This window comes from Arachis ipaensis, chromosome B6, assembly GCF_059453495.1.
Source record: "Arachis ipaensis isolate K30076 ecotype BB chromosome B6, ASM5945349v1, whole genome shotgun sequence".
Taxonomy (NCBI): Eukaryota; Viridiplantae; Streptophyta; class Magnoliopsida; order Fabales; family Fabaceae; genus Arachis; species Arachis ipaensis.
Window position 1 is genome coordinate 12,929,157 of NC_142441.1, and position 23,177 is coordinate 12,952,333.

General features: G+C 38.9%; 2 protein-coding genes, 1 long non-coding RNA gene and 1 other non-coding gene across 5 annotated transcripts; 2 read left to right on the plus strand and 2 right to left on the minus strand.

Moving 5' to 3' along the window:
* Positions 1-4,383: 4,383 nt before the first annotated feature.
* LOC107645950 (uncharacterized) lies at positions 4,384-5,695 on the plus strand. Its single transcript, XM_021103990.2, has 3 exons — positions 4,384-4,896; positions 4,981-5,206; positions 5,298-5,695. Exons 1-3 carry the CDS (start codon positions 4,384-4,386, stop codon positions 5,693-5,695), a joined length of 1,137 nt encoding a protein of 378 aa, XP_020959649.1.
* Positions 5,696-6,096: 401 nt separating this feature from the next.
* On the plus strand, positions 6,097-7,714 carry LOC148554645 (uncharacterized). Of its 2 annotated transcripts, none has more exons than XM_088492096.1 (2): positions 6,097-6,414; positions 7,078-7,714. In XM_088492096.1, the coding sequence occupies exons 1-2, from the start codon at positions 6,109-6,111 to the stop codon at positions 7,621-7,623; spliced, it is 852 nt and encodes a 283-aa protein (XP_088348222.1). In that variant the 5' UTR covers positions 6,097-6,108; the 3' UTR covers positions 7,624-7,714. The 2 variants fall into 2 exon arrangements, with proteins under 2 accessions (XP_088348222.1, XP_016205599.2); XM_016350113.3 differs by having other exon boundaries at positions 6,311-6,408.
* Positions 7,715-8,414: 700 nt separating this feature from the next.
* Positions 8,415-10,514, minus strand: LOC107645952 (uncharacterized). Its single transcript, XR_001621601.3, has 2 exons — positions 10,209-10,514; positions 8,415-8,922 (listed from the first exon to the last, which is right to left on the minus strand). It is a non-coding gene; the product is annotated as an uncharacterized LOC107645952 (long non-coding RNA).
* A 3,365-nt stretch (positions 10,515-13,879) lies between these two features.
* On the minus strand, positions 13,880-13,987 carry LOC148554646 (small nucleolar RNA R71). The gene has a single exon (XR_015887713.1). It is a non-coding gene; the product is annotated as a small nucleolar RNA R71 (small nucleolar RNA).
* Between the last annotated feature and the right edge of the window lie 9,190 nt (positions 13,988-23,177).

The window sequence follows — 23,177 nt, forward strand, 5'->3', positions numbered from 1 at the left end:
TTATTTGTCTTTGAAGAGAATGGCAAGGATATGTAATGAAGATGTATGCCTTGCGGATAGTGCAAGTTCGTACACTATTCTCAAAAGTGATATATATTTTACCCATCTTGTGCCAAAAGAAGAATGTGTTAATACTATTATTGGCTCAGAAAATGTAATTGAAGGCTCCGGAAGAGCTATAATTTTGTTTCCCGGAGGAACAAAATTCATAATAAATAATGCACTGTTGTCTACCAAGTCTCGAAGAAACTTGTTGAGCTTTAAAGATATTCGCCGAAATGGATATCATATTGAGACAATGAATGAGGAAAGTCATGAGTACTTATGTATCACAACTCATGATTCAAATAAAAGGGTTATATTAGAAAAGTTACCCTCACTTTCATCTGGTTTATATTATACCAAAATTAGTGCAATTGAATCACATGCCACTGTAAACCAGAAGTTTACTAGCCCAAATAAATTCATAACTTGGCACGACCGATTGGGTCATTCGGGAACAACCATGATGAGGAGAATTATTGAAAACTCTCATGGACATTCACTAAAGAACCAGAAGATTCTTAAATCTAGTGAATTTTGTTGTGCTGCATGTTCTCAAGGGAAGTTAATTTTAAGGCCATCACCGGTAAAGATTGGATTTGAGTCCCCTGAATTCCTAGAAAGGATTCAAGGTGATATATGTGGACCTATTCATCCACCATGTGGATCTTTTAGATATTTTATGGTCCTGATAGACGCATCTTCGAGATGGTCACATGTGTGCTTATTGTCTTCTTGCAACCTAGCGTTTGCGAGATTACTGGCTCAAATTATTCGATTAAAAGCACAATTTCCGAAAAATCCAATCAAAGCAATTCGTCTTGATAATGCTGGTGAATTTACTTCTCAAGCTTTTGATGCTTATTGTATGGCTAATGGAATAAGTGTTGAACATCCAGTAGCTTATGTTCACACACAAAATGGGTTAGCAGAATCACTTATTAAACGCCTCCAATCAATTGCTAGACCCTTGCTTACGAGAACAAATCTCCCAACTTCGGTTTGGGGGCATGCTATTTTACATGCCGCAGCACTTATTCGTTTGAGGCCAACGAGTTACCATCAGTTCTCTCCTATGCAATTAGCATTTGGCCAGCAGCCAAATGTTTCCCATTTAAGAATATTTGGGTGTGCGATATATGTTCCCATTGCACCACCTAATCGCACCAAAATGGGACCCAAAGAAAATTAGGGATATATGTTGGATATGATTCTCCCTCTATAGTGAGGTATCTTGAGATACAAACTGGGGATGTATTTAAAGCCCGGTTTGCGGATTGTCATTTTGATGAATCAAAATTTCCAACATTAGGGGGAGAGAATAAGCTTCCTGAAAAGGAACTTAACTGGAATGCATCATCGTTGATGCATTTAGATCCTCGATCAGGGCAATGTGAACTGGAAGTTCAAAAGATTATACATTTGCAAAGAATAGCAAATGAATTGCCTGATACATTTTCTGATACAAAGAGGATAACCAAGTCGTATATACCAGCGGAAAATGCCCCAATTCGAATTGATGTTCTAGTTGGACAAATTGCCACTGAAGCAAATACACGTCAGAAGCGTGGCAGGCCTGTCGGTTCCAAAGATAAAAATCCTCGAAAGCGAAAAGAGGTAAATACTATTCCTGTTGAAAAAGACATAGTAAAGACACCTGTAGTTGTCCAAAATTCTGATATAGTTTTAACGCCAGAAGACTGATGAGCGGATAATTTATACGCTTTTTGGCATTGTTTTTAGTAGGATCTAGTTTCTTTTAGGGATGTTTTTATTAGTTTTTATGCTAAATTCACATTTTTGGACTTTACTATGAGTTTGTGTGTTTTTCTATGATTTCAGGTATTTTCTGGCTGAAATTGAGGGACTTGAGCAAAAATCAGATTCAGAGGTTGAAGAAGGACTGCAGATGCTGTTGGAAAGTAGACATCCAGGGCTTTCCAGCAATATATAATAGTTCATACTTTGCCCAAGTTTAGACGATGCAAACTGGCGTTGAACGCCAGTTCTACGCTGCATTCTGGAGTCAAACGCCAGAAACACGTCACGAACTAGAGTTGAACGCCAAAAACACGTTACAACTTGGCGTTTAACTCCAAAAGAAGTCTCTGCACGTGTAGATTTCAAGCTCAGCCCAAGCACACACCAAGTGGGCCCCGAAAGTGGATTTCTGCATCAATTACTTACTTCTGTAAACTCTAGTAGCTAGTCTAGTATAAATAGGACTTTTTACTATTGTATTTTGATCTTTTTTGGAATAGACATCTTTAGTTGGATCTTTGGACCATCTTTAGTTTTCATCTTTAGATCACGTTTCGGGGGCTGGCCATTCGGCCATGCCTGAACATTCATCACTTATGTATTTTCAACGATAGAGTTTCTACACTCCATAGATTAAGGTGTGGAGCTCTGCCGTTCCTCATGAATTAATGCAAAGTACTATTATTTTTCTATTCAATTCAGCTTATTCTGCTTCTAAGATATCCATTCGCACCCAAGAACATGATGAATGTGATGATTATGTGACGCTCATCATCATTCTCACTTATGAATGCGTGCCTGACAAACACTTTCGTTCTACATGTAAACAAGCTAGAATGAATATCTCTTAGGTAGTGTTTGTTTGCAGAGACTAGAACTAATACTGGGGGACAGGGTCTCAGTATTGTGTTTGTTGAGGTAGAGACTAGCACTGAAAATTGTGTCTCTGTCTCAATAATTTGAGTATTTCAGTGCTTCAAAAAATTGGGGACACTAGAGACTGGGACAAAGACAGAATTTGAACCAATTAATTTCTACCTAAAATACCCCTAAAATAATTATGTAATTCCAAAATTACCCTTTCACTATATGAAATTAGGGCTTCAGTTTTTACTCAGCCCCTCGAAACACCTTCTCCTTCATGCTCGAAGGAGATCCTGGTCGGCGTCCATAGGCAGCGAAGGTCCGTCAACCGCGCCGGCGTAACCGGTTGAAGGTAAGCGCTTGGGACTTCCGACGTCCTCTCCGTAGGCCTCCGTTTCTGATGTCGTCTCCCTTGTTCACAGATCTGGCGGTCCCACGAACCTGTAGGAGAGAGCCTGCCGAGTAGGTGTGGAGTCCATCTGAGAGTTTTTGCGACCACAGTTTCTGTTATCCAGGTTAGTAATGCTCCCTTTCTGTGATCTGGGTTCCTCTGTCTTCATTTGGTGTCTGATGCAGTTCGGATGAAGAGGTTTATGTGTAATTTATTTTGTGGAACACTAGTTGGCAATAACTTAATTGAATGATTAACTTCAAATTATTGTCATAACTGTATTTTATTTGGACATAATAGGAATGGACATATGCTGTAGTCCTCATTTGCCACATGAAACATACTTGCTGCATGCATCCCTTGCATCTGCTGAAATTGGAATCAATAGCATGAGTCACGTTATAATAATAATAATAATAAGGAATCTCAATTCAGTGTTATGTATTGCTTGCGTAGATGAGATGAACCCGATTCATGTCAATGTTCAGTGTTTCGGTATTTTAGGTATTTTAGTATAGTTTTAGTTAATTGAAATAAATAACACAGTTGAAACACTAAAATAAAACATTTGAAATATTTGTGTGAAGAGGTTTGTTGTAATTTATTTGAAATATCCATCTGTCGTTGTTAAGATTGCATATGGAAGTGACATTTTGAATGAGATGCAAATCTCATGACTCACATTATCTTAAGATGTTATGTTGAATCAACAAGTTGTTATGCTTGTAGATAGTCTCTGTTGAATGTTTTCTATTTTGTCACTCTGTTTTTCGAGTGCAGTTCTAATATTTTGGTAACTGCAACTATGTGAGACCAAGTTATGTTGAATAGTTGTTTGGTTTTATTTTTCGTGGAAAATACTGTGTGTGCTTTCTAACTCAAAAGTCTTTTTCTTATAAGGCTCAAGTTCTCATTGCAACAATTGATTGAGGTTTGCAGTGACAGAGAGTGGTAGTTTACTCACATTCAAAGGGTGTAACTATAAATTCTGTTTGTTGGGTGATTAGAGCTTGCTTCTTTGCTAAGGTAAATGTTCCAAAACTATGCTAATTTATTTTATGAAATTAATCATGGAATCTTAATTTAGAGACTAACACTGCTTTGTTGTTAACGTTGGTTTTCATAAAAATTCCAAAGTCCAAACTCCATACTCCCTTTAAAGTTTTGTTTGTTTCTTTTTCTTTTAGTTAATAAAAATATATGGTAAGCATTTCCTTGGATGTAATCACGTTATTAATAAATAAATTTTAATGAAAATTTTGAAGTTGTGTAAGAGTTGTTTGGAAATTATATTTTTTTTAATGAAACGATTTTGGTAGGAAGAAATGGAGCGGTCGGAAATTATTAAGCGATGCGTGTCTTTTTATGAAGAGATGAGATCCAACCATGAAGAAAGAATGTTGTTCTTTGTGCTTACGCTGTTTGTTTACTTTAGGGATAGAACTACTGGGCAACTATCGTTAGGCGGAAGAATGAATAGTAGAATTAGACGTGAGGCGTTAGAGCGTATTGTTGGTGAGGGTGATATGAATTGTATCTGGGAGTTGAGAATGAACACAAATACCTTTGCTAACTTGTGTGAGTTGCTCCAAGTTCATGGAGGACTTACAGAGGATGGTCATGTAAGCCTGCCGGAGCAGGTTGCGACCTTCTTAATTATCTTAGCGCATCACAAGAAAAACCGTAGTCTACAGGTTAGATTTTGTAGGTTCAGCGAGACAGTGAGTAAGTATTTTAATAAAGTTTTGAAGTCTGTAATACGGATTCAAGGGATGTTGTTCGCGAAGGCTACACCAGTTGCCGAGGACTGTGTGGACCCCACATGGAGAAGGTTTAAGGTAGATCTTATTCGATGTTCTGTATGATTCATGTTTATCTGATGGATTCTCTATTTGAATATCAAAGCTTTCTATGGATGGTAGGGTTGCTTGGGAGCATTAGATGGCACTTATATAGAGGTGACAGTCCCCGAGTCTGAGAAGGCAAGGTACCGGACAAGAAAGGGTAAAATATGCACGAATGTCTTAGGGGTGTGTAACCGGGAGATGGGTTTTGTCTACGTACTCAGCGGATGGGAGGGTTCGGCATCTGATTCACGGGTACTTCGAGATGTAATAACTCGTTGTAATAGTCTTAAGATACCCCACGGTAATTATGCCCTCTCTATAGTTAAGCTTATACAACTAGATTGAGTTCATGATAGCCACCGTCTTACCTTATTTGCGTTACTTGTGCATAGGTAATTACTATTTAGTTGATGCTGGCTACACAAATGGTCCGGGGTTTCTTGCACCGTATAGAGGGACTCGATATCATGTAAGAGAGTGGGCCCAGGGAGCACGTGCACCGCGCAACTACCAAGAATATTTTAATCGGGTACACTCTTCTGCAAGGAATATTATTGAGCACTGCTTTGGTTTGCTGAAGAAGAGGTGGTCCATCTTAAGAAGCCCTAGCTTTTATCCCCTAAAGACACAATTTCAGATAATTATTGCCTGTTGTTTGCTGCAAAATTTCATTAGAAAGAGTATGGAGATGGATCCGGAGGAGGAAGGTAGCATATTGGATGAATTCACGCCCGATGGAGACGAGGAACAAGATGGATTGATCGATGTGGTCGAAAACACGAACGAGTAGAGTCACTGGCGTGACAACATAGCAAATGAGATGTATGAAGAGTGGTGTGCGAGTCATACGGAGTAGTGTTGTGTGGTTTAGGGTTGTTGTAATGGCGGCAATTTTAGTTGTATCAATAGTTGAGTGTTGAGACATTGTAACAGCACATTATTTAATTTTTGGGTACTGCGTATTTGTGATATTGTTTGGTGTTTTATTTTCATTTGTAATGGCAACGACCAGTGTTTTAATAATTGAACTACTTGTCTACTTTTTCCTTATTTCATCTCTTATGGCAAAGACCAGTTTTACTAATTTTATCTGTGGTGTAATTCTTTGCTATTCTTCATTGGTGATAAGTGATTGTAACTTACATTATTAATGCAGGGTCTTTATTATCGTAATATTGGTAGCAAGAAATGGAGAACAAGCGAATGTGGAGTGATGAAGAGACATTGGCCTTTGTTGGCTTCATGGAGGAGTTTGTCGTTGACGGTCAGCGGGCTGATTGTGGGCAGTTTAAACCGGGAACATTCGAGAAGCTGGCTTTGAAGATGTTGGAGGCTTTCCCCAGTTGTACACTGACCGCGAAGCATTGCAAGAATAAGCACAAGCGGCTGAAGGAGAAGTACCAGTACGCCGCTGATATGCTTGCTTGTAGCGGATTTGGCTGGAACAACGAGAAACAATGTGTTGAGGTTGACAGCAAAGACGTCCTTGATGCTTGGTTGAAGGTGCGTGTGTTTGAAGTATTTCATTGGGTTATTCCTACTGTGTGCTACTTGATAAATCTGTTTGAATATCATTGGGATAAATTAATCATTCATGAATATTTGGCTGAAATTTTTCCCTGCCAGATTGCTCAGTTTAAGCACTTCGATATTTGCATTGAAATTTGACATGATAGGATCCTACTTATCATTGGATTGACAAAAAATATTTCAGTAATGCAGCAGACAATAATTCATTCAATCTTTTGTGTTACATATGTGAGATTGCTAGAGTTAATGCCCAAAATATCATGAGCTCATCACGGATTAGTAGCTCACCTACACATAAAATGTGAGCACCTAATCTATCTTAAATTTTGGGATTGACAAATTTTCAAGACTTGGTGCAGATTATGTAGAAAAGGATTCAAACTCAAAAGATATACCCTGAAGAAAGGTGGATTTGAATATAATTAATACTAGGGTAACTGTTTGATTAAGTTTGCAGTTTCATGAATGGAAAAAATAGTGATCTAATGATTTCTGATATAGTTATCTTGGTTATTGAGTTGTTTTTGCTGAATTATTTTGTACTTGTCCCAATGATGCTCTGAATGGCTACTGATCAAGTTTGTTTATCTGTAATTATCATGTTTTCTGAACGTTACTAATTCCGGTGTACAAGTTTCGCAGGCACATCCGACCAAGTTCTACAGTCCTGGCAAGCTATTTCCTTTATTTCACCGGCTGGAAGGTATCTTTGGCAGGGATAGAGCCACAGGAGTGGCGGCCGTTAGTGGCTTCGATGCGGAGGAACAGGTTAACGAAGAGACAGACGACACCGCTGCTGGATTTGATCAGTCCGAGATGTCTCCACCTCCAGACCAAGACGGAGTTGCAGCAATGCAAGGACAAGCATCACATTATGAGGTCGGTGCGAGCGCGGGAAGCACTAGGCAATGCGGGAGGAAGAGGAAACAGGTTGACGTACTCGAGAGGATGGCCAATCAGATTCAGCAATCATCGGCTGACCAACGAAAGAATGCCCAACTGATAGCTGATGCCATTGTTGGTGTGAACGAGAAGTGGAAGGTTGGCGAGAAGCTCACACAGCTTGGATTCGGTGATGACGATGTGGTCAGGGCGATACTGAAGTTTGCCGAAAGTCCTAATGTGTATGCACACTTCTGGGGCTTATCAGATTCACAAATGATTGGGCTCGTGCGTTCCATTATATGAAGTTGAATACTTGTTAAGTTTATTAGCTTTGGCTTCTGGTCTTAAGTTTGGTTTAGGGTGTTAACTTTTTGGAAGTCGGGTTTTAGGATTCCAGGACAATGTTATGTATAGCATGGTAAAACTTTGGTACCATCTGTGTGTTGCTATGTTTTCCATACCTAACTATGCAACTTCCTTTGTTTTGCTCTTATTTGGATAAATACTTTGGTGGATGATTACCAATATTAACAACTCTCTTCATTTTCCGCCTATGTTATGTAGTTTACCATATCTTTGTATTTAATTTGTATTAGGATTTAGCTTACAAAGATTTCATTCTAGTAAGTCTAATAATTCTATGTTTAGTCTTCTTAGTAAAAAATAGTGTTTTCTAACAAGACAATAATGGCTCCCACAACATTTAAGTGCTAAAATAGATATGCACAAAGTCTTCTTCCTTTAACCTACTTCTAAAAATCTTATTCATAAAGAAACTTCAGATAAATTTATGAAAAAAGCTATGGCCAATCATACAAGGAAGAAGAAAAAGCCATGGCAAATCATAGCAGCAACAACCTAATCCAATTGGCAACACATATATGCTTATGCAATAACCTTGACATTCAGAACACATGGGGAGAAATTGGATCAAAATTTGAATGATAAAAGGATCAAACCCTTGCAACATATTTGGAAGGACTAGCATAACACCCACTTCTGGGCCTGTTTTCTTTGATAAAGTAAAGATTTTCATTAACATGAGCAAAAGGATGATATAAAGTGGGGAATAAAGGTTTCACAAAAGCAAAAGCTAAAAAAAGGAAAAAAGATTATCCATAAAGTATAACTTTTGAATGTCTCAACATGTCCAACATGAAAAGTGCCAAATATGTGCTACTGTTATTACAATTTTTGAAATGCCTATTTGAGTTCAAAGCCCATACTACAACTTACACAACACCACAATGATCAACACAATACAAAGACCGGAAACAACAAGCTGAACGCATGATAGAAACTTCAGATACACAACATCAGCATGAAGTTTTTCCACTCGTTCGGTCGTCTTAAAATTAAAGTTAAGCTGAGAAGATCGATCCTCTCCAATGTCAGAATGCTGGGTATTTGGACCTGCCCACCTGAACCATCCACATCTCCTTGTTGGACACGCGTAATACTTTCTACCCGGGTTGGCCACGCTATTGGAAACTTGCAACGGTGCTCTTAACCCACACTCACAAAAACGGTCTCCCGTTGTGTTCCCGCTGCCGTACGTACCACTTGTAGTTCTTCTACTTGTGGAAGCCATTGTTGACCACCCTATAAATGTAACAGTAACTCACAATAGTTTTAATGTAGTACATACTACACATAAAAGAAGAAGAGGATTCATATATGAAACAACCAATCATGATTCAACAAGTGTAAATTCAGAAATGGCAAAAAAAGTTTTGGTAGGAATCAATACAATGCTCCTGTTATTGTCTTTTTTTTTTTGCAAAAACAAAAGAAAAGTTTTAAGAAACAAACAATTTACGGATTTCAACAGATATTTTATGTTATAATTCATTTTTTGATTAGTTGACACTAACAAAGAGTACATATTCTGAAACAGATCACTCAAACCATATCTTCTACTTTTTTTTTCTTTTTTTTTCAACTATAATCACAACTGGATCTAATACATAAATTAACTAAAAAATAACAATGTGTTAGATCCCCTCCTACAAAATCAGACACCCACCACTTGCTAGTGCTAATCATAAGGTTTGATGCAATAATCCAATAAAATCACATTTAAAAAATGAGCAGTAGAAAAAGGTGAAAAGGTTCATTATTTTCCTTCAGGTAGCATGGGTGTGTACAAATTCTCGTAGCCTTTTCAGACAAGCTGCAGCCTTATTGGAAATTAATATATAAAAGGATATTGAAATTGAAATACTAATGATACTACTAGATAAAGTGCCTAACATATAAAATAAAACACGATGCTAGGTTTATATATATACTCATTTCATATCAAATTGCCATGGTTTGAATCTAATCATGTCCAATTAGTAAGTTTAATTATAAGACGTGACAGACCAACCTATCCTGAATTTGATTCCATGTAGTTAGAGTACCATGCAATGAATTGGAGCTTTATAAACAAAAAAAAAGGGATATGTACAAAACAGAGGATCTTAATTATTAGTAATGTTTAACAATTATTAGGCATCAGCATTGACCAATTGTGCTAATTTATGTCCACTCTCTCAAACAAAACCCTAGATAAGATATGTATCTATCAGATGTTGATGAACTAACATGCAAAGATCATAATTTGTTTTATTTAAGAAACATTCCATGATTGATGTGTGTCACTGGGTCATTAAAAAACAGTATCATTATTCAGCCTCCAACGATAACGAATCAACAAAACAACCAATGCACAACAGAGCTAATCCTATCAACCAATTCACAACAGAGCAACAGACCTAATCCAATCAAGCAGTTCACAACACAACAACATAGCTAATCCAATCAACCAATTCACAACAGAGGTAACCCAATCTAGGGAACGGGGAAGGAGCACCTATTAAATTTTGAAACCATACGAAACTTACCTAATCCGTGCACCCACAAACACCGGCGACCAGACACAGAAAGCCGGCACCGGGTCGACGCACAACCCCAGACGTGGATTCCGCAGCGGCGCCACAATTCACGGGGTCCGTCACGGGACGACGAACATCAACCACGGATCGCTGCCGACTCGCCTTCCTTGGTCCCACCAAAAACAACTGACAAGCTCAGGTCCTTGCGGCGGCGGGTCGGGCTCTAGCCATCTTTGCCGGAAGAGAACAGGAGGAAGGGTTCATTGGAGGAGAAAGGGGGTGAGGATAACTCCAACTTATGAAAATGAATTTGGCTTTGTGGGGGGGGGGGGGGGGTTAGGGTTGTTTGGTGATATAAGGGCATTTTAGTAACTTTACAAATTTAGTCTTCATCTTTTATTTCAAACCAAACACGATACTGAGACATAACTCACTCTTGTACACCATCACACCAAACACAATACTAATACTTATTTCTGTCTCTGTCTCTTAGTCTCTGTCTCTCTGTCTCTGTCTCTTGGTCTCTGTCTCACAAACAAATGCTACCTTAGATATCTAATACAGGGGACCGAGTCCGAGATATTAGAATCTTCGTGGTATAAATTAGAACCCATGGATGGCCATTCTTGAGATCCGGAAAGTCTAAACCTTGTCTGTGGTATTCCGAGTAGGATCTGGGAAGGGATGGCTGTGACGAGCTTCAAACTCGCGAGTGCTGGGCGTAATGACAGACGCAAAAGGATAGTAAATCCTATTCCAGTATGATCGAGAACCGACAGATGATTAGCCGTGCCGTGACAGAGCATTTGGACCTTTTTCACTGAGAGGATGGGATGTAGCCATTGACAACGGTGATTCCCTACACAAAGCTTGCCATGGAAAGGAGTAGGAATGATTGGATGAAAGCAGCAGGAAAGCAGAGGTTCAGAGGAACGAAAGCATCTCTATACGCTTATCTGAAATTCTTACCAATGAATTACATAAGTATCTCTATCTTTATTTTCTGTTAATTTATTATTATTATTCAAAAACTCTATAACCAATTATTATTCGCCTAACTGAGATTTGCAAGATGACCATAGCTTGCTTCAAGCCGACAATCTCCGTGGGATCGACCCTTACTCACGTAAGGTTTATTACTTGGACGACCCAGTGCACTTGCTGGTTAGTTGTATCGAAGTTGTGAACGAAAAAGAATTTGAGATTAAGAACATGCGTGCCAAGTTTTTGGCGCCGTTGCCAGAGATCACAATTTCGTGCACCGAGTTTTTGGCGCCGTTGCCGGGGTTTGTTCGAGTTTGGACAACTGGCGGTTCATCTTGTTGCTCAGATTAGGTAACTTTATTTTAATTTTAAGTTTTTGTTTTTATTCTTTTAATTTTCGAAAAATTTCCAAAAAAATAAAATATATTTTTCTTCATAATTTTTTAAGAATGAATTCTAGTGTTTCATGAAAAATGTTGAAGCCTGGCTGGCTGTAAAGCCATGTCTAAATTCTTTTGGACTGAGGCTTCCAAACCATCAGCATAGAGGCAAGTTAATTTGATGACTTAGCTGTTGAATATCTGATTTACATGCTGAAGCTTGGCTGGCCATTGGCCATGTCTAGTGTTTTGGACCGAAGCTTTCACTGAAAGCTTGGCTGGCTAGTGAGCCATGTCTAATTCCTGGACTGAAGCTTTAGACTAAGAGTGCAAGATTCCTGGAATTCATATTAAAAATTTTGAAATCCTTATTTTTTTTTCAAATAATTTTCGAAAAAACAAAAAAAAATCATGAAATCATAAAATCAAAAAATATTTTTGTGTTTCTTGTTTGAGTCTTGAGTCAAATTTTAAGTTTGGTGTCAATTGCATGTTTTTATTCTTCTTGCATTTTTTCGAAATTGTGTTCATGTGTTCTTCATGATCTTCAAGTTATTCTTGGTAAGTCTTCTTGTTTGATCTTTGCATTTTCATGTTTTGCATCTTTTCTAATTTTTCATGTGCATTCTAGCATTCATAGTGTCTAAAAATAAAAAATTTCTAAGTTAGGTGTCTTGCATGTTTTCTTTTCTTGAAAATTTTTCAAAAATAAGTTCTTGATGTTCATCTTGACATTCAAAGTGTTCTTGGTGTTCATCTTGACATTCATAGTGTTCTTGCATGCATCATTTGTTTTGATCCAAAATTTTCATGCATTGAGTCTTTTCATTGTTTTTCTCTTTCTTCATTAAAAATTCAAAAATCAAAAAAATATTTTTCCCTTTTTCCTCTCATAAATTTCGAAAATTTGGATTGACTTTTTCAAAAAATTTTAAAATCTAATTGTTTCTTATCAGTCAATTCAAATTTTCAATTTAAAAATCTTATCTTTTTTCAAATCTTTTTCAAAAATCCTATCTTTTTCATTTTTCTTATTTATTTTCGAAAATTTTAAAAAAAATTTTCAAAAATATTTTTCTTAATTTTATCTCATAATTTTCGAAAATATTATCAACAATTAATGTTTTGATTCAAAAATTTCAAGTTTGTTACTTTCTTGTTAAGAAAGATTCAAACTTTAAGTTCTAGAATCATATCTTATGATTACTTGTGAGTCAAGTCATTAATTTTGATTTTAAAATTCAAATCTTTTTCAAAACTAATTTTAATCATATCTTTCAATCATATCTTTTTAAATCTTATCTTTTTCAAAAATTTGATTTTAAAATATCTTTTCTAACTTCTTATCTTCTTATCTTTTCAAAATTGATTTTCAAATCTTTTTCAACTAATTAATTGACTTGTTGTTTGTTTCTTATATTTTTCAAAACCACCTAACTACTCTTCCCCCTCTAATTTTCGAAAATACTTCCCTCTTTTTCAAATTTTTTTTAATTAAATAATTGTTTTAATTTTAATTTAATTTGATTTCAATTTCAATTTTCAACTTTAATTTTTTTTATTTATTAATTTTCGAAATTCCCTCTCTCTCATCTCCTTCTATTTATTTATCTACTAACACTTCTCTTCATCTCATATCTCTGCTCCTATCCTTACCCTTGTGTTTGGATTATCCATTCTTCTTCACTCTTATTCCCTTTCTTCTTCTACTAACAATAAGGAACCTCTTTACTGTAACATAGAGGATTCCTCTTCTTTTCTTGTTCTCTTCTCTTTCATATGAGCAGGAACAAGAAAAATGGCATTCTTGTTGAAGCTGATCCAGAACCTGAAAGGACTCTGAAGAGAAAACTAAGAGAAGCTAAATTACAACAATCCAGAGACAACCTTACTGAAATTTTCGAACAAGAAAAGGAGATGGCAGACGCACCTAACAACAATAATGCAAGGAGGATGCTTGGTGATTATACTACACCTACTTCCAAGTTTGATGGAAGAAGCATCTCAATCCCTACCATTGGAGCAAACAATTTTGAGCTGAAACCTCAATTAGTTGCTCTAATGCAATAGAAATGCAAATTCCATGGACTTCCATCAGAAGATCCCTACCAGTTTTTAACTGAGTTCCTGCAGATCTGTGAGACTGTTAAGACTAATGGAGTAGATCTTGAAGTCTACAGGCTCATGCTTTTCCCTTTTGTTGTAAGAGACAGAGCTAGAACATGGTTGGACTCACAACCTAAGGATAGCCTGGACTCCTGGGATAAGCTGGTCACGGCCTTCTTGGCTAAGTTCTTTCCTCCTCAAAAGCTGAGCAAGCTTAGAGTGGATGTTCAGACCTTCAAGCAAAAAGATGGTGAATCCCTCTATGAAGTTTGGGAAAGATACAAGCAGATGACCAAAAGGTGTCCTCTTGACATGCTTTCAGAATGGACCATTCTGAATATATTCTATTATGGTCTGTCTGAGTTCTCCAAGATGTCACTGGACCATTCTGCAGGTGGATCCATTCACCTAAAGAAAACGCCTGCAGAAGCTCAAGAACTTATTGACATGGTTGCAAATAATCAATTCATGTATACTTCTGAGAGAAATTCCGTGAATAATGGGATGCCTCAGAAGAAGGGAGTTCTTGAAATTGATGCTCTGAATGCCATATTGGCTCAGAACAAAGTGTTGACTCAGCAAGTCAACATGATTTTCCAAAGTCTGAATGGATGGCAAAATGCATCCAACAGTACTAAAGAGGCATCTTCTGAAGAAGAAGCTTATGATCCTGATAACCCTGCAATAGCAGAGGTTAATTACATGGGTGAACCTTATGGAAACACCTATAATTTATCATGGAGAAATCATCCAAATTTCTGATGGAAGGATCAACAAAAGCCTCAACAAGGCTTTAATAATGGTGGAAGAAACAGGCTCAGCAATAGCAAGCCTTTTCCATTATCTTCTCAGCAACAGACAGAGAATCCTGAACAAAATACCTCTAATTTAGCAAACTTAGTCTCTGATCTGTCCAAGACCACTTTAAGTTTCATGAGTGAAACAAGGTCCTCCATAAGAAATTTGGAGGCACAAGTGGGCCAGCTGAGTAAGAAAATCACTGAAACGCCTCCTAGTACTCTCCCAAGCAATACAGAGGAGAATCCAAAAAGAGAGTGCAAGGCCATTGATTTGACCATCATGGCCGAACCTACAAGGGAGGAGGAGGACGTGAATCCCAGTGAGGAAGACCTCCTGGGACGTCCAGTGATCAACAAGGAGTTTCCCTTTGAGAAACCAAAGGACTCTGAGGCTCATCTAGAGACCATAGAGATTCCATTGAACCTCCTTATGCCCTTCATGAGCTCTGATGAGTATTCTTCTTCTGAAGAGAATGAGGATGTTACTGAAGAGCAAGTTGCCAAGTACCTTGGTGCAATCATGAAGCTGAATGCCAAATTATTTGGTAATGAGACTTGGGAAGATGAACCTCCCTTGCTCATCAATGAACTGAGTGATCTGGATCAACTGACATTGCCTCAAAAGAAACAGGATCCTGGAAAGTTCTTAATACCTTGTACCATAGGCACCATGACCTTTGAGAAGGCTCTGTGTGACCTTGGGTCAGGGATAAACCTCATGCCACTCTCTGTAATGGAGAAGCTGGGAATCTTTGAGGTGCAAACTGCTAGAATCTCATTAGAGATGGTAGACAATTCAAGAAAACAGGCTTATGGACAAGTAAAGGACGTGCTAGTAAAGGTTGAAGGCCTTTACATCCCTGCTGATTTCATAATCCTAGACACTGGGAAGGATGAGGATGAATCCATCATCCTTGGAAGACCCTTCCTAGCCACAGCAAAAGCTGTGATTGATGTGGACAGAGGAGAATTGATCCTTCAACTTAATGAAGACAACCTTATGTTTAAAATTCAAGGATCTCCTTCTGTAACTATGGAGAGGAAGCATGACAAGCTTCTCTCAATACAGAGTCAAATAAAGCACCCACAATCAAACTCTAAGTTTGGTGTTGGGAGTCTATAAAATTGACCTGAATCACCTGTGTGGCTCCGTGAGAGCCCACTGTCAAGCTATTGACATTAAAGAAACGCTTGTTCGGAGGTAACCCAATTTTTATTTATCTAATTTTATTTTTATTTTTATTGTTCTTTCATGTTTTATTAGGTTCATGATCATGTGGAGTCACAAAATAAATACAAAAATTAAAAACAGAATAAAAAACAGTAGAAGAAAAATCACACCCTGGAGGAAGGACTTACTGGCGTTTAAACGCCAGTAAGGAACATCTGGCTGGCGTTCAACGCCAGAACAGAGCATGGATCTGGCGTTGAACGCCAGAAACAAGCAACATCCTGACGTTCAAACGCCAGGAATACACCCTGAGAAGAGCTGGCACTGAACGCCAGAAACAAGCATGGAACTGGCGTTCAACGCCAGAAACATGCTGCACATGGGCGTTGAACGCCCAGAACAAGCATCACTTCGGCGTTTAAACGCCAGAATTGAATGCAAAGGCGTTTTACATGCCTAATTGGTGCAGGGATATAAATCCTTGACACCTCAGGATCTGTGGACCCCAGAGGATCCCCACCTACCTCCACTCATATTCTCCCCTCTTCTCAACATTCATCCTCTCTTTCCAATAAACACCCTTCCCCAAAAACCCTTCACCAATCACCTCAATCTCTCTTCCATATCACCCCTTCACCACTCACATCCATCCACTCTTCCCCATAAACCCCACCTACCTTCAAAATTCAAAATCACTTTTCCACCCAAACCTACCCAATATGGCCGAACCTACTCCCTCTCCCCTCACTATATAAACCCCTCCATCCCTCCTTAATTTTCACACAACACAACCCTATCTTCTATACCTTCGCCGAATACACCTCCCCCTCACTCTCCTCCATATTTTCTCTTCTTCTTCTTCTTCTTTTCTTTCTTCTCTTGCTCGAGGGTGAGCAATATTATAAGTTTGGTGTGGTAAAAGCATAGCTTTTTGTTTTTCCATTACCATTGATGGCACCCAAGACCGGAGAGACCTCTAGAAAAGGGAAAGGGAAGACAAAAGCTTCCACCTCCGAGTCATGGGAGATGGAAAGATTCATCTCCAAAGCCCATCAAGACCACTTCTATGATGTTGTGGCCAAGAAGAAGGTGATCCCCGAGGTCCCTTTCAAACTCAAGAAAAATGAGTATCCGGAGATCCGACATAAGATCCAAAGAAGAGGTTGGGAAGTTCTAACCAACCCCATTCAACAAGTCGGAATCTTAATGGTTCAAGAGTTCTATGCAAACGCATGGATCACTAGGAACCATGATCAAAGTAAGAACCCGAATCCAAAGAATTATCTCACCATGGTTCGGGGGAAATACTTATATTTTAGTCCGGAAAATGTAAGGCTAGCGTTCAACTTGCCCATGATGCAAGGAGATGCACGCCCCTACACAAGAAGGGTCAACTTTGATCAAAGGTTGGACCAAGTCCTCATGGACATATGTGTGGAAGGAGCTCAATGGAAGATTGACTCAAAAGGCAAACCGGTTCAACTGAGAAGACTGGACCTTAAGCCTGTAGCTAGAGGATGGTTGGAGTTCATTCAATGCTCAATCATTCCCACTAGCAACTGGTCTGAAGTTACTATAGACCGGGCCATCATGATCCATAGTATCATGATTGGGGAGGAAGTGGAGATTCATGAGATTACACCTCAAGAACTCTATAAGGTGGCTGACAAGTCCTCCACTTTGGCAAGGTTAGCCTTTCCTCACCTTATTTGCCATCTATGCAATTCGGCTGGGATTGACATAGAGGGAGATATCCTCATTGATGAGGACAAGCCCATCACTAAGAAAAGGATGGAGCCAACAAGAGAGCCTATTCATGGATCTCAAGAGACGCATGAAGAAGCTCATCACCAAGAAATCCCTGAGATGCCTCAAGAGATGCACTTTCCTCCACAGAATTATTGGGAGCAAATCAACATCTCCCTAGGAGAATTAAGTTCCAACATGGGACAACTAAGGATGGAGCACCAAGAGCACTCCATCATCCTCCATGAAATTAGAGAAGATCAAAGAGCAATGAGGAAGGAGCAACAAAGACAAGGAAGAGACATAGAAGAGCTCAAGGACATCATTGGTTCTTCAAGAAGAAAACGCCACCATCACTAAGGTGGACTCATTCCTTGTTCTTAAATTTTCTGTTTTTCGTTTTTATGTTAAATGTTTATCTATGTTTGTGTCTTTACTACATGATCATTAGTGTCTAAGTGTCTATGCCTTAAAGTTATGAATATGAATCCATCACCTTTCTTAAATGAAAAATGTTTTAATTACAAAAGAACAAGAAGTACATGGTTTCGAATTCATCCTTGAAACTAGTTTAATTATTTTGATGTGGTGACAATACTTTTTGTTTTCTGAATGAATGCTTGAACAGTGCATATGTCTTTTGAAGTTGTTGTTCATGAATGTTAAATATGTTGGCTCTTGAAAGAATGATGAAAAGGAGAAATGTTATTTGATAATCTGAAAAATCATAAAAATGATTCTTGAAGCAAGAAAAAGCAGTGAATACAAAGCTTGCAGAAAAAAATATATATGCGAAAAAAAAATTGGCGAAAAAAGAGAAAGAAAAAGAAAAAAAAAAGCAAGTAGAAAAATCCAATAGCCCTTAAAACCAAAAGGCAAGGGTAATAAAAAGGATCCAAGGCTTTGAGCATCAGTGGATAGGAGGGCCTAAAGGATTAAAATCCTGGCCTAAGCGGCTAAACCAAGCTGTCCCTAAACATGTGCTTGTGGCGTGAAGGTGTCAAGTGAAAACTTGAGACTGAGCGGTTAAAGTCAAGGTTCAAAGCAAAAACAAGAGTGTGCTTAAGAACCCTGGACACCTCTAATTGGGGACTTTAGCAAAGCTGAGTCACAATCTGAAAAGGTTCACCCAATTATGTGTCTGTGGCATTTATGTATCTGGTGGTAATACGGGAAAACAAAGTGCTTAGGGCCATGGCCAAGATTCATAAAGTAGCTGTGTTCAAGAATCAACATACTGAACTAAGAGAATCAATAACACTATCTGAACTCTGAGTTCCTATAGATACCAATCATTCTGAACTTCAATGGATAAAGTGAGATGCCAAAACTATTCAAGAGGCAAAAAGCTACAAGTCCCGCTCATCTGATTGGAGCTAAGTTTCATTGATATTTTGGAATTTATAGTATATTCTGTTCTTTTTATCCTATTTGATTTTCAGTTGCTTGGGGACAAGCAACAATTTAAGTTTGGTGTTGTGATGAGCGGATAATTTATATGCTTTTTGGCATTGTTTTTAGTATGTTTTTAGTAGGATATAGTTACTTTTAGGGATCTTTTTATTAGTTTTTATGCTAAATTCACATTTCTGGACTTTACTATGAGTTTGTGTGTTTTTCTATGATTTCAGGTATTTTCTGGCTGAAATTGAGGGACTTGAGCAAAAATTAGATTCAGAGGTTGAAGAAGAACTGCAGATGCTGTTGGATTCTGACCTCCCTGCACTCAAAGTGGATTTTCTGGAGCTACAGAACTCCAAATGGCGCGCTCTCAATTTCATTGGAAAGTAGACATCCAGGGCTTTCCAGCAATATATAATAGTCCATACTTTTCCCAAGTTTAGACGACGCAAACTGGCGTTAAACACCAGTTCTACGCCGCATTCTGGAGTCAAACGCCAGAAACACGTCATGAACCAGAGTTGAACGCCAAAAACACGTTATAACTTAGCGTTCAACTCCAAAAGAAGCCTCTGCACGTGTAGACTTCAAGCTCAGCCCAAGCACACACCAAGTGGGCCTCGGAAGTAGATTTCTGCATCAATTACTTACTTCTGTAAACCCTAGTAGCTAGTCTAGTATAAATAGGACTTTTTACTATTGTATTTTGATCTTTTTTGGAATAGACATCTTTAGTTGGATCTTTGGACCATCTTTAGTTTTCATCTTTAGATCACGTTTGGGGGGCTGGCCATTCGGCCATGCCTGAACCTTCATCACTTATGTATTTTCAACGGTAGAGTTTCTACACTCCATAGATTAAGGTGTGGAGCTCTGCTGTTCCTCATGAATTAATGCAAAGTACTATTGTTTTTCTATTCAATTCAACTTATTCTGCTTCTAAGATATCCATTCGCACCCAAGAACATGATGAATGTGATGATTATGTGACGCTCATCATCATTCTCACTTATGAACGCGTGCCTGACAAACACTTCCGTTCTACATATAAACAAGCTAGAATGAATATCTCTTAGATATCTAATACAGGGGACCGAGTCCGAGATATTAGAATCTTCATGGTATAAGTTAGAACCCATGGATAGCCATTCTTGAGATCCGAAAAGTCTAAACCTTGTCTGTGGTATTCCGAGTAGGATCTGGGAAGGGATGGCTGTGACGAGCTTCAAACTCGCGAGTGCTGGGCGTAGTGACAGACGCAAAAGGATAGTAAATCCTATTCCAGTATGATCAAGAACCGACAGATGATTAGTCGTGCCGTGACAGAGCATTTGGACCTTTTTTACTGAGAGGATGAGATGTAGCCATTGACAACGGTGATGCCCTACACAAAGCTTGCCATGGAAAGGAGTAGGACTGATTGGATGAAAGTAGCAGGAAAGCAGAGGTTCAGAGGAACGAAAGCATCTCTATACGCTTATCTGAAATTCTCACCAATGAATTACATAAGTATCTCTATCTTTTATTTTCTATTTATTTATTATTATTATTCGAAAACTCTATAACCAATTATTATTCGCCTAACTGAGATTTGCAAGATGACTGTTCCGAGGGTTACCTGAAACTGTAGGTTGATCTCGGATGAGAACTTCTGTGCTGGTCGGAGCTGTTGTGTCCGACTTGTTGATGGTGGCTGGAGCCGCCGCGTCCGACTTGTTGATGTTGGCCGGAGCCTCTGCGTCCGACTTGTTGGACTGGCTGCGCTGCTGATCCTTGGTCACCGGAGGGTGGGGGGTACCTGCAAGAGACTCCGATGCTTAAGTTAGCAGGGGTATTAAACAGGTTTTTAGTAGAATCAGAGTATGAGTTATATCTGGGTGCTCCAGTGTATTTATAGTGGTTTGTAGAGTGACCTTTCTAGATAAGATAAGTTAGTTATCTTATCTTATCTTTTTCTTTGAGTTGAGATCAGCTTATCTTCCATGGAACCGCCTTTATCTCTATAGGCTAGGATTGCCTTTGGATTTGGGTCGTGTTCCTCTATTTGGGGCCCTTTATTGTGCTATCCTGTTGATTTGGCCGACCTATTTGAGAAGAGATCGGGTAGCTTGACCTGAAGAGGTCGGTCGCTTTGGCACCAATCATCCCAGGTCGAGTAGCTCGACTCAGGGTATGAACAGTGCCCCTGCTTGAGCTCGGTCTTTTTGTTGAGGTCGAGTCTTTGACTTTGGTCCTTCGAAGCCGAACTCAAGCATTTTGTCGCTTTCTTCCTTTTGTAGAATCTTTTAAATGTAGAACATTTTTTTCTAAAAGCGCGCGCTTTTATATCAGCGCTTTGTTTTTGGGAACGTGAGAGGGTTTAATACCTTCATTAATTGGTATTAATTGCCCCATTTTCTCTTGGCTTTTTATTTTGAATTTCTCAATCAAAAAATGGTTTCTCTTCTTCGCTCTTCTTCGTAACTTCTCCCTTTACTCTCTCATTTTCTGTTTCTTTCGTAGTTCCTTCCCGCAATGTCTGTTCTGCTACTGCTTTCTGTGGAAGAGGGGTGATTTCCAGATTTCTCCTTCTATCTTCGCAGTTTTCCGCTTCGAGGGGTGGCTTTGTTGCTTCTGCTCTTCAGCTTTCTTTCGAGGTTTTCTTCTATATCTCCAGGTTTGATTTTTCTTCCTCTATTTCTCTATATGTCTGTTTTTAGAAAGTTTGAATTTTGCTCAGAAAAAGTTTGGATCTTTCTGCTTTTACTGTGCCTGATTGTTGCGTGTTCTGGAATTTCTTCGTTTTTGGTGCGAATGTTTTTGCTTTTCTTGTTGCTTGAATCTTTTTTAGGGCTTTTGCATGTTGTCGCCGTTTCTGCTTGCGCCTTTGATGATGGTTTTTTGCTTGATTCTGAAAAAGTTTGCGTCTTTGATGATTTTCTGCTTGGCATTTTTGATGTTTGACAATGCTTTTTGCTGATAGACTGTAGAAAGGTAGTGACTTTTGTGTTTTTACTTCCTTTGTTTCATTTGAAACCTTATTTTCTTTTTTGATGAGTGCCGGGACGTAAGCTGTAGAAATTTTTTGAAACCTTGCTTTGTTACTGCCTCCAAAGGATGCCCCAGGACTTTGGTTTGAGTCTTGGGGTTTTCCTTTTCTGTTTGTTCGTCTGTCGAGTTATTTTGCCCCTCGTCCGAGATGTTTTTTAGTAATCCACTCTTCTTTTCTTATTGTAGGATTTAGTTGGCCTCATGTCTTCTCGCAATAACGTTGTAGAGAAGCCTTCCCAGATTTTCGAGGGCATAGCCGATTGGGTGGACTCAATGGTTCTTATGTGTGTCTCTTTGGTTGATTCTGAGTTTTGTGCGTAGCTTAGGCAGTTTCATAGGGTCTGTAGTAATCCTGGTGATGAGAGGAATTATGAACTTGTCCCTCCCTCTTCTGAAGAGAGAGTTTGTTTTTCTACCCGGGTTGTTAAAGATCGCCCTTTTTTCTATGCTTATGACTTTTTCTTTGGTCAGCTGGGTATCACCCTTCCTTTTACTGAATTTGAGACCGACCTGTTATGGTCCTGTAATGTTGCTCCCTCTCAATTTCACCCTAATTCCTGGGGTTTCATAAAAAAATTTTCAATTGTTGTGTCATGATTTTGGTATTCCTGCCTCACAATCTCTCTTTTTATATCTATTTGTCTTGACGAAGCCTGGAGTGGTAAAAAAGAAGGCGGCTTGGGTCTCCTTTCGATCTTCCCAGGGAAAGAAGGTCTTTTCCATGTTTGACGAATCGTTTCGCGATTTTAAAAACTACTTTTTCAAGGTTCGAGATGTTGAAGGAGCTCGGCCCTTTTTCCTGGATGAAAATGATGAGCCCGCCTTTCCCTTGGAATGGCAAAAAGATGTGAGAGTGTCCAGATACACGTGGGAAATGTTGGATGAGGATGAGCGGGCTTTCGTGACTGTCTTGGAAGAACACTGGGGTCAACCTCCCCATCTTGATACAAAGAAATTTTTAACCAATCCCTCTCTTCTTCAAACTGAGCTGGGTATTTTGCGTTTCCTTTATTATCTATTTATATTTCTTGTAAATGCCTTTCTGACTTACAGCTTAACTTCTTACTGTTGCGTTTTATTTGCAGAGGCAATGAAGAATAATGAATCCATGAAGGCTTTTAAAAGAGCACAGAAGGCAACTGCTGCTAAAAACATCTCGGCCAAGGCGGCCGGGGAGGGATCTTCCCAAGTGCGTGTGAAGCTATCCATGCCGAGTTCTCCTGGGGTGAGGAAGGTGATCCCCACTCCCCGAGTTCGTCTGGCTGACCCTCTCCCAACTTCTGCCGCTCCTTCTGTCGCTCCTCCCAACAAGAAACAAAAAACAGCTGAGCCCTTCAACCTTGATGCTCCCGATTGTGGA

What these genes read in the sequence shown, in the direction of transcription:
- LOC107645950 (XM_021103990.2), top strand. Translation starts at nt 4,384, where the DNA reads ATGGAGCGGTCGGAAATTATTAAGCGATGCGTGTCTTTTTATGAAGAG. An exon ending in CCACATGGAGAAGGTTTAAG is followed by an intron (nt 4,897 to 4,980) that starts GTAGATCTTATT and finishes TATGGATGGTAG; the next exon opens with GGTTGCTTGGGAGCATTAGA. An exon ending in TAGTCTTAAGATACCCCACG is followed by an intron (nt 5,207 to 5,297) that starts GTAATTATGCCC and finishes ACTTGTGCATAG; the next exon opens with GTAATTACTATTTAGTTGAT.
- LOC148554645 (XM_088492096.1), top strand. Translation starts at nt 6,109, where the DNA reads ATGTGGAGTGATGAAGAGACATTGGCCTTTGTTGGCTTCATGGAGGAG. An exon ending in ATGCTTGGTTGAAGGTGCGT is followed by an intron (nt 6,415 to 7,077) that starts GTGTTTGAAGTA and finishes CAAGTTTCGCAG; the next exon opens with GCACATCCGACCAAGTTCTA.